General features: G+C 41.0%; 1 protein-coding gene across 7 annotated transcripts in view; it reads right to left on the minus strand.

The window, feature by feature from the left end:
• Nucleotides 1–565: 565 nt before the first annotated feature.
• The window catches only part of LOC138763363 (ankyrin repeat domain-containing protein 31-like), a 163,936-nt gene continuing 148,797 nt past the window's right edge, over nucleotides 566–15,704 (minus strand). For all 7 annotated transcript variants that reach the window (XM_069937406.1, XM_069937388.1, XM_069937378.1 and 4 more), the window contains 3 exons: nucleotides 15,177–15,317; nucleotides 13,333–13,477; nucleotides 566–2,051 (listed from right to left, as the gene is read on the minus strand). In XM_069937406.1, coding sequence (XP_069793507.1) covers nucleotides 1,903–2,051; nucleotides 13,333–13,477; nucleotides 15,177–15,317 — 435 coding nt within the window. In that variant the 3' untranslated portion in view covers nucleotides 566–1,902. The remainder of the gene's footprint in view (nucleotides 2,052–13,332; nucleotides 13,478–15,176; nucleotides 15,318–15,704) is intronic.

Here is a 15,704-nt window from a genome sequence, read left to right on the forward strand (position 1 = left end):
TCATTGCTTATATATTTGAGTAACGGAGTCTTGTTCTGGCTAATAACTATGAAACTTCCTCCTAACTTAGAAGAGCAAACTTAGAGTGCACTACAGAATGTAGCCTTCTATTTATACAAAATAGTTGCAAGAGTGTGTTACAGAGAGTAAACTGCTTGCATAACTAAAGATTTAGATTATTTTAACATTGCTGCCAAAGAACCCCCACTAAATTGTCAATGCATCTTGTAGAGGTGTACAATAATATCCAATATTCAACACCATCCAGGTTAAAGTAATCTGTCTAATTTCCACCATATTCCCCATCTTAAACATTTATCCCAACATCAGTGCCTTATGTTGTTCTGCACACCATCTACAGGTCACATTTATACAATTTACTGAAGATTCTCTGGTAGCATCTTCCAAGCCTGCAGCTGTTACTTTTGAGAAGACCAAGGGCTTGATGTGTGTAGGATCACCTACCATCCAAGCATTATATTATTTCTTTTAAAATTATTTTTATTGAGTTTTATCAGAAAAACAAAAAAAAGTATTAATCAATTGCAATGATACCTTTGCAGATTTACAAATAACATATGGTACAGTAGCAAAATACTACTTAATTCTAAATCCACTAAATGGTAATACACACAATATTAAAAGAGATAAGTAAGAAAGAATGAAAAGAAAAAAGAAAAAAATTCAAACAATTATTTGAATTGGAAATATATTGATGTTCTTCCATTTTCACAGGTTTAAAACTCTATAATTTTTAACCACAACTTTGTGAGAGCATCTTCCCCCAAATTGGAGTTCAAAGAGGCACCATTTCTTGTGTATTTAGCAATGAACAATAATTGCTTACCTTGGCTTGCCATCAACATGTTCTATGTTCTGTGAACAATTAAACAAATCAACAGTCTGAGAAGAGCTCTGCATTCTCCCAAACCATATGTCATACCATCGTAGGCTTTCCTTCAGTAATGCAATCCTAAACTTGGGAATTTTCTCTCCAAATCTCTGTCTTTCCAAATGTTTCTCTTCAGCTAATATCTTTGGGAAAGCCAGCACTTATGTTTTTGAGTCTTTTAATTACTCAGCAACCTATCAGATAAATGCAACTAGTTAATTTTACCTATTACAGTCAAATACATATTATGTTAAATCATATATTCTTCTTAATACCGCTTCTGTACTAAGCATTAACTACTTTAAAATATTGAACGTGAAATAATCAAAATGCACTTTTTGCTCCAATGCAAGTGCCAACATGGTAGAAATGTAAAAAAGGTCATGTTCCAGTAAATCACGTTTTCTACACAAATAATTCCACATTGGAAACATTCTTCCAAAACAGAGCAATGGAATAACAAAATTTTTTAACAGATATACTTAATAACAAAATCTCTTTTGTAAAACTTGTCAAGATTTTGTAGAGATAGAATACTGCAAATATGAACATTAACTCTTTTGTGGAAAGATATTAAACCAAACATCCTTTCAATTTGTCTGATAACATCTGAATTAAAGATGAAAGCTGCAGTTTTTCAGAAATACTCTCATCTTCTTAGCCTTTCTCTTTCTTTTATTGTTAATAATCATTCATTTTCAGTTTTCACAGGCTTCTGTGCATAGCATAAATAGAATATCAGCAGATCATCTTAAGAAATCACAATACCTAAACTTCATATTTTCCAAGTACAATATTCAAAACCTAACTATAAATGAAAAACAATAATATTAATTTCTGTTAAAGTGAACACAGAGAAATTCAACAAAAAAAAAGCAAAAATTGTTGAGTTAGAAAATAACTTTTTCTTCCTGCTGTAGTTTGGTGTCATTAACAAAACACAGTTTGAGAAAAGGGAGAAGTTGTCTCTGCTTTATTGTGTGGTTGTTTTTTTTGTCTTAAGAGCAAGTTCAGAAACTCCATTCATCAAGCTCTATGAAGAACTCCCAATACTGATTCATGATGTGACATGGCAGGAATTCTTCATTTCTTATGAGGAGAATCTCGTGAAGCTGCATAAAGCTGCTACTGGATCTTTTCTGAATCTGTGAAATGGTGTCTGTAAAAGAAACAAAAATTACATATTGTATGAAGTCTCTCCTTAGATGGGCAGGCTTTTGATAAATATGCAAAATAATTTGATAAATAACATGAAAAATAAATAATAAACAGTAATAAAATTCTGTTCCAATTAACCACTCCCTCTGGAGACACATGGAGAATGCAGATGCTAGAATCTGGAGCATGAACAATGTATTTTCTAGTTTCAGATAACGAGTCCCCTGTCCTCCCCTCCCCCCTTTCCCATCCATTCTTATCCTCCTCCCTCTAGTTCCATCCTCTTCTACCCACATTTCCTCTACAGAGTTCTTCCTACCCAATGTCCTTCACCTCTCTTCCCTTCACTTCCTTCTGGTAACTTATATCCTAATAGCTCTCATTATTCTACATTCATCTTCTCTTCTTACCAGATGCCAGCCTCAGCATTCTTTGTCTTCCCAATCACAACCCCCCCCCCACCCCCTCCACTGTATATGACACAACTTTCCCCACCTGCTCTCTTGGTTTCTCCTGTCTCTCCCTCCCTTTGTTTGGCACTTGCCAATCAATTGCCTCTGTCAGTCATCCTTCACCTCTCCTTGGTTCACCAATTCCCCAATGGCTCCAGCCATCCCCTTCCATCCTGTCTCCAGTAAACTAGTTATGTCCCTTCTGTTCTCTGATGAAGGGTGTTAGATGAAATGCTAACCATTCATTTTCTCCCACTGATGCTGCTTGATCCACTGGTTCCATTGATTGTTTGTAACCCCTTCTGGTTGGTTATAGTAAGGTAACAATATTTAAGACCACATTGCCTGATTAATGTTGAATGCCAAGGATTTGCAAGCCATATAGCTCTGCTACTGCTGAGTTGTAGACTTTTCTGAGAATGTACTGGTAGTTTTAAAAGAGGCAAAATGGCAAACAATGAAAACAAAGAATAAGAATATTAGGGCGGCATGGTTAGCGCAACGCTGTTACAGGGTTCAATCTAGCGCTGTCTGGAAGGAGTTTATATATACTCCCTGCATCTGCATGGGTTTTTCTTGGGTGCTGCAGTTTCCTCCCACCGTTCAAAATCATACTGGGGTTGTAAGTTAATCGGGTGTAATTGGCCATCACGGGCTCGTGCGCTGAAAGGGCCTGTTACTACGCTGTATGTCTAAATTTAAGAGATTGAGCCCTCTGGCACCTGATATTGGGCAGATGCTTTGAGTGCCTATTTGAGTGGAACCAGCATTCAACTCTAGTTCTACCAGTCCACCCCCACCTTTAATTTCATGATCGACACTTTGCTTGGCCAATGTAAATTCACAGATATGCAAATAAGAAACAAGCCATTCCTGCAACTATTCCCCCTCCAGCTTCAAAATCAATTCTGCTCTTTGGCTGCTTCTTCAGACAAAAATTGATGCTGCATTGATTATCTGCATCTCACAAGAGATGCTGACTACATTGGGGTGGAAAGAAGTGGTGGGCAATGGGAGAGGTTACTGTACCTGGACAAAGGTGGGATCGTCAAAGCAGGTAAAAGTAAATTTAAAAATCATGAGAAGGTGGTATTCTGAACACCAGAAAATGCTGGAAATAATCACGTCAGGCAGTATAAGGAGAGAGAATAATAGAGTAAATGTTTCAGAACAATGACTTTGTATCAGAACTAAAAAAGGTAGAAATCAAACATGTTTTACGGTGTGGAGCCCAGGAGCAGATGGAGAGGACAAAGGGAATACATATCTGTGATGGGGTGGAGACCCAAAGACTAAATAAGTGATTGTGGTGCCTGTTGAGAGAGGGTGACAAAGATTATTTAATATCAACTGATGTATATGGAGCAGATGTAAATCAAAGGAGATGAATAGTAACAAGAGAGAAAAAAAAATAAAATGGGAAATACAAAGAAAAATGCATTTGCTGGAAATCTGAAATAAAAGTGAGCACCACTCCTGACTTCCCAGCGTGGTGTAGTGGCTCAAGGGGTCTAATTTCCACCCCTGTGTCTACAAGGAACTTTCGCCTGTAGTGGTGGTCGCATAAGGAGGCCAGGACGATGGCCAGCTGCTGTAGCCATTAGTGACGGCCGGCATTGGCATTTCCCAGAAAAGAACAGGGTGGGCGGCCATGGTGGGCTCCTGAACCCCACTTTTGGTAGTAAAAACACCAATGGTCTGAACAGGAGTCACTCCCTGCTGCAGGCATCACTGGCTTCGTTGGTGGTGTGAGGAAGGCTCGGGTCTCAGAGCATGATTCAGCATATTGGTCGACAGAGGCCCTGCCATGCTGCTTGGTGTGCCAAAGGATATATGCACAGGCCGCTTCTTTGCATGGGTCACTCAGATCGTTGTCAGTGATGAGGAGGTGGATATCTCTGGTATCTGCTCGAGAAAAACGTTCGAACAATAAACATGGCTAATGGCCATCTGGTAGCGCCAGCATCTCTTTCATTAAGACCGATGATGCGCGGTCACCTCGGCCATCCATGTGGAGCAACCGTGCTGTGCGTTCATGGTGAGAGAGGCCAAAAGTACAGATCAGGAGTGCTTTGTTTCATAGCTGTCCACAACCAGTGGTAGGAAGTCGATAATGTGGCCTGTTGTTTCCTGGTCGAGTGAACCGACCACCTAGTAGTACTTTGTGGTGTTTGAGATGATTTACCTGACCTAGAATTGGGCTTCAGCCTGTTCAAACCAGACCAGCTGCTGCGAGGTCCAGAAAGTTAGCAGTTTCAGTGAAACTGCATTCTGCGTGCTTGGGTCGGTCATCATTGGGACAAAATGCCATTTGGTCCACCGTGGTCACCAATGTAGTCATACTAGACATGCAGCAAGCGAAAGAACCACAGAGAGTCTAAAGTGAAATGAACCAATTGACTTTAGTAGAATTCTCGCACATATTTAAATCCTTTGGATCCCAATGATGCTTGCGACATCAGCCGCTAGGCAGTGAGCTTGCCCAGCACCCGGAGCTCTCACAGTCAGATCTGCTATGGAATTCTCTACAACTCTGTGAACCAGTTCGCCTGTTGTGTGGGCAAGCCACCACATAGGAAAGGTTGGCAAGTTTGTCAGTGATGCTCAAGATTTAAAAAAAAACATGATTAAGGTAAAAGGAAAACATCTTGGAAACATTGGTCTTGAAGATCTGATCATCAGAAGAAATAAAAAGAAGCTTGAGAAAACTGGAGAATGTGATGCTGTTCTTACAGGAATCAGGGTGGATGAAAATTTCAATACAATTGAGATTATATGATGAATATCAGTTACTCATCTATTGCCTGAGATGGAGACAGAGAAGTGAATAAAGGAAGGAATAGAGTTAGGGATGGATAAGGTGAAAGTGAGAGTGAGGTGGAAATAGCAAAGATCACAACAGCAGGAAGCGGTATAAATATAGTCATAAATGTACTGGAAGAGGAGGTGAAGGAGAGAGCCTGAGTAGGACTGAAACATGGACTGATTTACTTATCCTGGAAAGAGGCAAGTGTAGCTTGGATCTATGCAGGTTCTCATAGCTAATATCTTTGACTTTAAGAAGTGAGTGGAGTTAAAGGAGCAGTTTTTCAATATCTGAAAGTGGTGTATTTATGGAAGGAGATTGCTTGAGCTCTGTTCAAAAAAAAACCAGAGACCTCTCAGGTTATTCTGATGTTCAATAAAGGGCTTGTACAATTTGCTTCAACAAGTTCTTATCACACAGGTTTCTTCCTACTTTGATCAAATTTTACATCTTTTTACCAGTCTCTTCCCACTTACAGTGCCCTCCATAATGTTTGAGATGGACACATTTTTCTTTTATTTGCCCCTGTGCTCCAGTTTTAAATTTCTATCAAATAATTCTCGCGATTAAAGTGCGCATTCCAGAATTTATTCAAGGGTATCTGTGTACATTTTGGTTTGACCATATAGAAATTATACCACTTTAATAACATAGTCCTCTCATATCTAGGCACCATAATATTTGGGACATTGCAATGGGATGTATATTATAGTCATGTTTAGTACTTTGTTGCATATCCCTTGCATGCAATGATTGCTTGAAGTCTGTGATTCACAGACATCACCAGGTGCTGAGTATCTTCTCTGGTGATGCTCTGCCAGGCCTCTGCCGCAGTCATCTTCAGCTCCTGCTTGCTGTGGAGGCATATGGAAGGCATACTCAATTGGATTTAGATCAAGTAACTTACTTGTCCATTCAAGAATTTTCCAGATTTTAGCTTTGAAAAACTCCTTTGTTGCTTTAGCAGAATGTTTGATTCATTGCCCTTGCTGTAGGATGAAGATTGGAGGCATTTGTTCAAACTTAAGCAGATAACATGTTTCTACACACCTCAGATTTTATTTATTTTGCCATTAGCAGTTATATCATCAATAAAGATAAGTGCACCAGTACACGTGACAATCCTGCATGTCCAGGCCATGACATCCCCAGCACACTTTGCTCTTGCAATCACTCTGAAACAAGCTAATCTTGGTCTCATCTGTCCACAAGATCTTTTTCCAGAATGCTTGACAAATTGTAATCGAGCCATCCTGTTTCTGTGGCTAACTAGTGGTTTGCACCTTGCAGTGTAGCCTCTCTATTTCTGTTCATGAAGCCTTCTATGGACAGTAGTTATTGACACATTGTTATGAGTGAGGAAACAAGTTTGTTAGGTCTCAAAGGCAAGGACTATGAACACAGTTTTAATGTAGGGAAGAATTTTATTTACAAAAGGCAAGTGTGGGAAAATGGTAACTGATGCAGCAGACAGACAGACAGACAGACAGACAGACACAGTTTACAGAAGCCTTGGGAAAGAAATAGCAGACAATGAATAACAAACGTGGAAAAAGTAGTGTGGGAACGAAATACACACACACACACACACACACACACACACACAATGAACTGGTACATACAATGATCAGGGTAAAATCACTACAATGCCCTACCATCCCTTGACTCAGTGCAGGTACAGCTCTGTGCTCCAAGGGACACTAATTAAACACTCCCAACCCTTTTAACAGTGTACATCTTACCAACAGTTTCTCCAGCACCCTTCCACATTTCTAGGCCAGGAATGAATCAGGGTGGCTCCAAGCTGGCAAAGAGAGAGAAAACAAAGAGCACATGGCCCCTTTATAGTGCTGGAGGGACAAGCCCATATCATTTATTGGGGCCAATGGATAAGTGGCAGGAGGGTTAATCTAATTACAACAACCAATGGCCCAAGGCCTAGTAAAGGTAGGCTGGAGAATGTAGACCAGGTAATTTACATGGACAAACAGCAAGATATGCACTAATGGGTGGAGCAGAACCAAACCTTGATTGGCAGCTGGTGTGTCCTCTGACTAGGTAGGGGGGCAGTGCTGTCACATGACAGCCACAACCCTTCCCAATACACACATCCACACCTGCTTTCTGAAGAGTGTTTCTGATCTTATGGATAGGCATTTTGGGATTATTCTTCATTGTGATGCGAATTCTTCCGTCATCAGCAGTGGAGATCTTCCTTGGCCTGCCAGCCTCTTTGCGATTACTGAGCTCACCAGCACACTCTTTCTTCTTCATGATGTTCCAAACTGTTGCTTTTAGTGATCCTAAAGTTTGGGCATTGTCTCTTACTGTTTAATCCTTGTTTTTGAGCCTCACAATGGCTTCTTTGCCTTTCACTGGCAAAACTCTGGTCCTCATGTTGAACAATGGCAACTATGGTCTCCAAAGGTGATCAAGAGCTTAGAAGCAAGCCTAGCTCCCTTATACCTGCACTAATGAAACAATTAAATGTACCAAAGTAATCACAAACACCTGTGAAGCCAAATATCCTAAACATTATGGTGCCCTGAAAAGGGGGAAACCACAGAATGTATAAAAATGCTGCAATTTCTACATGATCAAACTAAAATGTATACAAATAACCTTCAATAAAATCTGGAATGAGCACTTTAATCATATGTGAATTATTTGATTACAAATTTAAAACTGTGGAGCACAGGGGCGAATAAAGGAAAAAGTGTCTTTGTCCCAAACATTATGGAAGGCACTGTAGACAGTATCTGAGACACTTTGGACATTCTCTGTTAGTTAATTTCCACTGTGGACATCCAAACCCTTTCTTGACTTCTCTCTCTCCATCTCAGCAGATTGGTCATCAGTCAAAATCCATTATAAATCTGAGAAACAAGACTGCTAATACTGGAACATTGAGCAAGCAATGAAAATCTCGAAGGACTCTGAGTTGACCCACTGAGGTTCATCAACTTATTACTGTTTGCTCCATTGTAAACTACCTTGATTATAGATCAATGTGCCAACCTTCCTGAAAGGACTATATTTCATTCTCCCAGTGTACCCAGCTTCATTTTGCATGTTTTGACTCTTAACACCTTCCACACCGATGCTTCCATTTTACTTAACTATTGTCTCCTCTCCACCAGAATTGAGAGTGCTCTTAACCATGTTTATTACCCTTCTTGTAATTCTTCTTTCACCTGTTCACCTTCCATAGGTGGTATGGAAGTACATGGACAGTACTTCCATTTGCGTCACCATCTGTCACTTTCAATGTGAAGCCATTACAAGACATATTTTCCCCTCCCATTCTCTTTCAGTATTCTACTATGAGCACTTTGAGGAGGAGAACCAAACAGTGCCAACTAGAATCCCTGCAAAGTCTGAGGACCCTGAAGTATTTGTCTCTGAGGATGATGACAGAACATCATTCAAGAGGGTGAACGCTCACAAGGTGTTAGGTCCTGACAGTGTACCTGGCAGGGTACTGAAAATCTGCACCAACTAACTAGCTGGAGTGCTCATGTACATTTTCAACATCTCATTGCTGCAGTCAGAGGTTCCCACCTGTTTTAAAAGGGCACCAATCATCCCAGTACCCAAGAAGAGCAGAATGATCTGCCTCAATGACTATCGCCCAGTAGCATTAACCTACTCTGATTAAATGCTTTGAGAGAATGGTCATGGACAGAATTAACAGGTACCTAAGCAAAGATATGGACCCATTGCAATTCGCCTATTGTCACAATTGTTCCACAGTAGACGCAATATCATTGGATCTCCACTCAGCTCTAGATCACCTTGAAAAGAGCAACTCAAACACATGGCTGCTCTTCATCGACTGCAGCTCAGCCTTCAACACCATTATTCGCTCAGTGCTGGTCAAGAAGCTACAAACTCTGGGTCTCTGCATCCCCCTCTGCAACTGGATCCTTGACTTCCTCATTGGAAGACCACAGTCAGTATGAATTAGAAACGTCTCCTCCTCACTGATTATCAACACACGTGTACTTCAAGAATGCGTGCTTAGCCCACTGTGTAATGAAAGTGATCATGGTTGCAATGCAACTAGCAATGCCATAAGGATTATAGCTCCTGTTTGATTAGACTTGGCTGCCAGCAGGGGACTGACACAGAGGAAGAGACTGTGGTATGTAAGATCAGTAATGGAGGCTTGCAGCCTCATGGCATGCCTCATGGTGCTGTTTACATCAACTTTAAAGTAGAGAACCTTTCCTTCATCCATGTGTTGTCTAAGAACTCACACATATGAATACAAGATGAAAACAATGCTCTACTCATCATACACCCATGACTGTGTGGATAGGCACAATTCCAACACTATCTACAAATTTGCTGATGACTCCACAGTTGTCAGTAGAATTATAAACGGCAATGAGGAAGCATACAGGAGGGAGATAGATCAGCTCGTTGAATGGTGTCGTCACAACCTTTAATCCTTTGTTATGACCCCAAACCAGCAACAATGGATACAATACAAAAGAGGGTTAATTCTAATTCTATTTTATGAATAACTATTAACACTACAAATTTCTATCTAAATTACCCCCACTATATGCTTCTATTAACAATGAAATAGAAATTATAAAAAGTGTCTATCTGGAAAAAAAACCCCAGACCTTTTTAGTCTGTGTCCATAAGTGAAAAACAAAAGAAGGAACAAAAAAAATCCCCAACACCCCAGGTCACTCCAGTTAAGTAAGTCAGTCCAAAAACACAGTCCACAGAATTCACTCTCTAAGTTCAATGTCCCAATTCAGTTCCTCTACTGCACACGTGTCAAACTCTGGCCCATATAATTATATTTGGCCCGCAAGATCATTTCAAAAATGTATTAGAGGTGGCCCCCCCTGCAGCGAGAGCCGATGCTGTTTTTTGGTAATGTCACCCCCACCATCCTCCCCCTTCATTGCACATCCTTCCCCATTGTAACACGAGAAATTGCAACACGAGAAGTCTGTCGATGTCATCAGCCGGCAAGCCAGTTGGAAGGCTCCCCACACAACCAGTCACTTCTCCCACCTGTCGAGCGGTGCGTCGGATTGGCGAGCGCCTGTGATTTCCTGTCGGCGCGATGGGCATGGCAGGCTGCGCACGGCCCCCGGGCTGCGCAATCCCTGCGTGACTGGCACCGGACGGCCCTTCCACAGCGCGAGCGCACTTCTCCCGGTCGCCACGGCCTTCAGCGCTTGCACCCGCGTGGACCCCAGGGACGGCTGGTTCGGCCCTGCACGTGAAGAGAGAGATGGTGGCTGTCCGCAAAGGCTGATCAGCAGCGCACTGGGCCTGAGTGGGTGGGTAAGCAGGGGTGGGCAGAGGGTGTAGGTGAGGAGTAATGGGCAGGGGAAGTTATGGTGGTGTGAGGGGCAGTTAGAGGGAGGGATGAGTAGAAGGAGGGGTGGATAGGGAAGAGGTAAAAGGGGAGGGGCAGGGCAAGTAGGGGAGGGGTGATTAGAGGGTGAGAGACGGGTAGAGGGAGGAACAGGTTGAGGGGAGAGGCAGTAGAGGGGCGTGTATATGATGGGGTGGGTAGAGGCAGAGCGAGTGGAGTGAGGGGTGAGTAGAGGTTGGGTAAAGGACTGGTCAGGTAGAGGGATGGTGGGTCGAGGGTGAATAGAGGCCTAGAGCCTGAGGAGTGAGCAGGAAATGCTGTCCTGATACAGGCCAAAATGGACACAGCCTGTGAATGCTGACTACATCTCCACAGGGACCAAATGTTTCCCTCAGGTCAAGCAAAGGGTGAACTTGAGCTACCTACTCCTGACCTGTAACATTATCCTCCTAAAGTTATATCCTAATGTTTAACATTACATATGTTGAAAGAAGAGAAAACATGCAGATGTTGTTGAAAATTTTCAATAAATATTTAGTTCGGCCCTCGACTTAGTCCAAGCTTTTAATTTTGGCCCTCCGTGAATTTGAGTTTGACACCCTTGCTCTACTGAATACAAAAGGACTCCATACGAATGTGAGAGAAGAGAGAGAGAGGGATGACTAATGTTGCTTGGCAGTCAACTTACAAATTCTTTGCAGGTTTCTTAACCATGGACTTTTCCTGGTTCTTCAAGGTTGGTTTAGCTTAACCACCTCACTTAGGAAGCCAATGGCTTTAATCCAGCTTCCCCACAATTTCCTTCTTTACAGCAGACAACCAAGTGACCCTTCTTTGTCACACTCTCAAATTCGGGTCAGCCAGAAAACCATTCTCAACACAGAGTGAGATCTCCTTCTGGCTCCTCTACTGAACTCTGTGCCTCTGTCTTCATCCAGCTTGGGGCATTCTGACTCTCTCTCTCTTATTCCTTATCTGCCCAGCTTGACCTTGGCAAACCAGCACTGAGTTTCACACTTCTTAATTAGAGATCAAATTCTTAAAGTGACAGTCCACAGCCCAAAAGGTCAGTCCATGGTCTATAACACATTCAACGCTAGCAAAACCAAGGAGATAATAGTGGTCTACAAGAGGAACATGACCCAGTCCTCATCAAGAGCTCAGTAGTGGAGAGGGTCAAGAACTTCAAATTCCTGGGTGTCAACATCTCTGAGGATCTGTCCTGGAGCCTCCATGTCCAATGCAATCACAAGGAAGGCTCGCCAGTGGCTATACTTTGTGAGGTGCTTGAGAAGATTCAATATAAATATACCATGGAGAGTATCCTCGCAGGTTGCATCACTGTCTGGTATGGAGGTGCCAACTTTCAGGACAAGAATAAATTCCAGAGGGTTGTTAACTTGTCCTGCAACATCACAGGCACCAGACTTCAATCCATTGAGGACATCTACAAGAGGTGGTGTCTTAAAAAAGCAAACTCTATTCTCAAAGACTCCCATCACCCAGGCCATGCCCTGTTCACATTGCTACCATCAGGAAAAAGGTACAAGTGTCGAAAGACAAGCACTCAGCAGCACAAGGACAGCTGTTTGCCTGCTGCCATCAAATGGCAAAGATACTGCCTTTTTTGTGCATTTAAAAAAAAATTATTTATTAATGTAAGATGGTGTATATGAATGTTTGCACCGTGATTCTGTTGCAAAGCACCGATTTTCATGGCTTGTTTATGACAATAAATTCAGATTCTGATTCTGCAGGACCATTCCCTCTACAATTTCCATTTCACTCTTCTGCCTCCACCTACCCACCACCCTTGAACCTAAACACATTCCAAGGAAAGCAGGTATTCTTATACTTCTTTCATTTAGATTCATGATGTCAACTGCATACAATAAGAAACTAAACACAGATTGGGAAACTCTTCACTCCATAAGATGGACCCCAGCTTCTAGATTGCTGTCATTATAATTATCTGTCCTATTTCCACTCTTTCATCTCTGAGATTCTTTGGCTTGGCTTCGCGGACGAAGATTTATGAAGGGGGTAAATGTCCACGTCAGCTGCAGGCTCGTTTGTGGCTGACAAGTCCGATGTGGGACAGGCAGACACGGTTGCAGTGGTTGCAGTGGTAAATTGGCTGAGGAACAGCATCCCATCTTTTGACTTGGCTCAAGACAACTCTTGGGGCTCAATGGTGATCAGTTTTAATGAAAGCTAACAGAAAATGTATGCGCTTGCTTAGATCACCATGAATATCTACAGAGTGGATTAATCTTTGGAATTCAATTTTACAGTTGCTGAGCATGGATTTTTTAGATTTTAAGGAAATTAAAGCATATAGATTAATGCAAGGAATTGGTGCTGAGAGAGAACATCAGCCTTGATCTTATTGAATGATCGAGCAGGGATTAGAGACCAAGTGATCTACTCCTGATTCTTTTATGTTCTTTTTTCTCTCTATCTATCATCAGAATGAATAATTGTCTTGGAAAGACATTTTTCTTAAATCCTGCTTATTTCAAATGAGGTGAATGCCGAAGGAGTGAAATTTAAGAATAAACGATATTCTAACATTTTATGTAAAATAACACAGTTGGGCCATACCAATATGATGATAAGATGAAATATGCACAGGATAAATGGTTTACTGGCTTATGTAGCATTTACATGAACAAACCTGTACACGCTCTGTGTTGCTCTGCTGGAGAAGATGTCTTATCTGTTAATGTGATGGGTTCTGACGCACATTGAATCTCTGGAATATTGGATGATGTTGTAATCATTGACCTGTATGTCAAAAGTTCTTTTCCTTTGTACATAACCTTTAAAAAAAACACACATTAGTACAATGCAACAATTTAAAATGAGAAAGCAATTTCTATTCTTCTTTCAAATTCCCAGCAATAGTTTCACTAATCTTCATTTAGTGAACTTAGTGAGTTTTTTCATCACATGTTAAAGGTTCATATGAAAGATGGTCATCTATTTCACATCTGCAACATCCAAAATGTGTACTGATTTTTGGATTAAATTGGCACAGTAAATTAGACAGCTCGACTAATGGCTAGTGGAAAAATCAGGTGGGAGTCCATGGACATGTGGGACAGTGTATTTTACCTGTATTTAAATTTGCATTTGGCTGGTGGGGAAGTTCACACAATGATCGAAATTAAAGTGCATCAAAGCTGAGCTATAAACAGCCCTTGCACTGAATTGTCAAAACATTATAATGAAGTACAATGTTTTCATATCTTGGTTTGTGAAAGGGTTTCTCCAATGTTTTTGTCCTGCAGTTTTTCAAAACTTCTCACGGCTGAATACATTGATCTCTTGGTGCAATTGGTTTTAAAGGAAGTAGATGTAAATGCTCTTTTCTTACTTCTCATGTAATCCCACAAATCAACAGTACTTGCTTTCACCCCAGTTTAGTGGCTTCTATGATGGCTAGTGAAGCAAATGTGGAAACCACAGACTTTTCTATGGAGGTGGTGGTGGTATGCTCCTTCCGCTCCAACCTCCTCATATATGGTTCTCAGAGCTTTACTGTGCACTTTGAGTGGTCATGGGCCAGAGGTCCCTAAGGGTCAGAATCAGAATTTATTGTCATGAACAAGTCACTGTGATCGTACAGATTCTATCACCAATGGGTATATGTACAGATTGTAGTGTAGGATGACTGTGATTGGCTGAGAGTGTAGCCACACCTACTGGCAGGTCTTAAAGGATTGCTCCTAGCCAGACCAGGTCATTCTGGACTGGTCGACCTACATGCGATATGCTCCAGTCTTTTAGTTAATAAGCCTTGGTTTGGATCAACAAGTCTTTGGTTCTTTCGACGCGCTCTACAGTCACGAGTCAAAGGGAATGTTTCATTTTTTCAAGAAAGCCTTCAGCGCACATTTGAACCCTTTCCTCCATTTCTCTGATAGACGGTTACACTGATAACTTATAAATGAGGAAATATGGAAGGAAACGAATAGACAGGTTAAGTCAAATACCCTGACATGATGTTATACATCCTTATAAAGACATTTTCCATTTTCATGCGCATGAAACAATAAGATATAATGGCCAGGTATGGAAACAGTTAATAAAATCCCATCCTTTATATCTATTAGGTTTCTGTGCAAAGCAATAGAAGTTATACTGCAACTCTACACAGCTCTGGTAAGATTACACTGTAAACATTATTTTTCTGCTCGCTTCCAGAATGATAGTTAGTTGGATGCCAAGAGTTAAATTAAGATCAGAAACCACATATAGTGGGATTGCATATTCTGAAATTTACAGAGGTAATTTAATCAAAGTTTTAAAGATAGAGTAGATAGATAAACTATTTCCATTTATTGTGGAATCAGACAAGCAAGCCATACTTTAAAATCAGAAACATATTATTTCAGAGTGAAGTTAGGAAACACATCAAATACAGGTTCATAAAAATTGGGAGCACATCCAACCATGAAGATATGTAACTTAAGCTCAGCAAATCACTTTCATCATTGCCATTACTAAAACCAGTACCTTGCTCCAGGCAAACCTTCGGCTAATCGGAATTTTGTCTCCCAGAAGTTCTTTAATCCAATGCACAGGACTACGATAGAGTGTTCTATCTTCGCCTCTGATCATGCCAGTAGTTAGAAGTTCAGCTTTATAGTAAGTTCCCTGAAGATAAAAAACCATCTTGGACTTATTATCTGGATTTTCCATTCAAAGTAAATGCTAATGTTCTGAATAGTCACAGCCTTTTCCCCAGGATAGAAGGGGAGAGTTTTAACGTAGAGGGGTAAAGTTTTAAAAGAGACACTAAGGGAGCTTTGCACATAGTGGTAGCTGATAGAGGAACTGGTTGATGTGAGTAGAATTCCAACATTTAAAAGACACTTAGACTGATATGTGGATAACAAAGTGTCAGAAGGATAGGGGCCAAATGCAAGGAAATGGGATTATCTTAGATGAACAATTTTGCCAGCATGGTCAAGATGGGCTGAAAGGCCTATTCCTGTGCTGTATAGCTCTATGAAGGGTTAAGATAGCATCGTTTCTATTTTT

Source organism: Narcine bancroftii, chromosome 1 (genome assembly GCF_036971445.1).
Source record: "Narcine bancroftii isolate sNarBan1 chromosome 1, sNarBan1.hap1, whole genome shotgun sequence".
In the NCBI taxonomy this organism is placed as follows: domain Eukaryota; kingdom Metazoa; phylum Chordata; class Chondrichthyes; order Torpediniformes; family Narcinidae; genus Narcine; species Narcine bancroftii.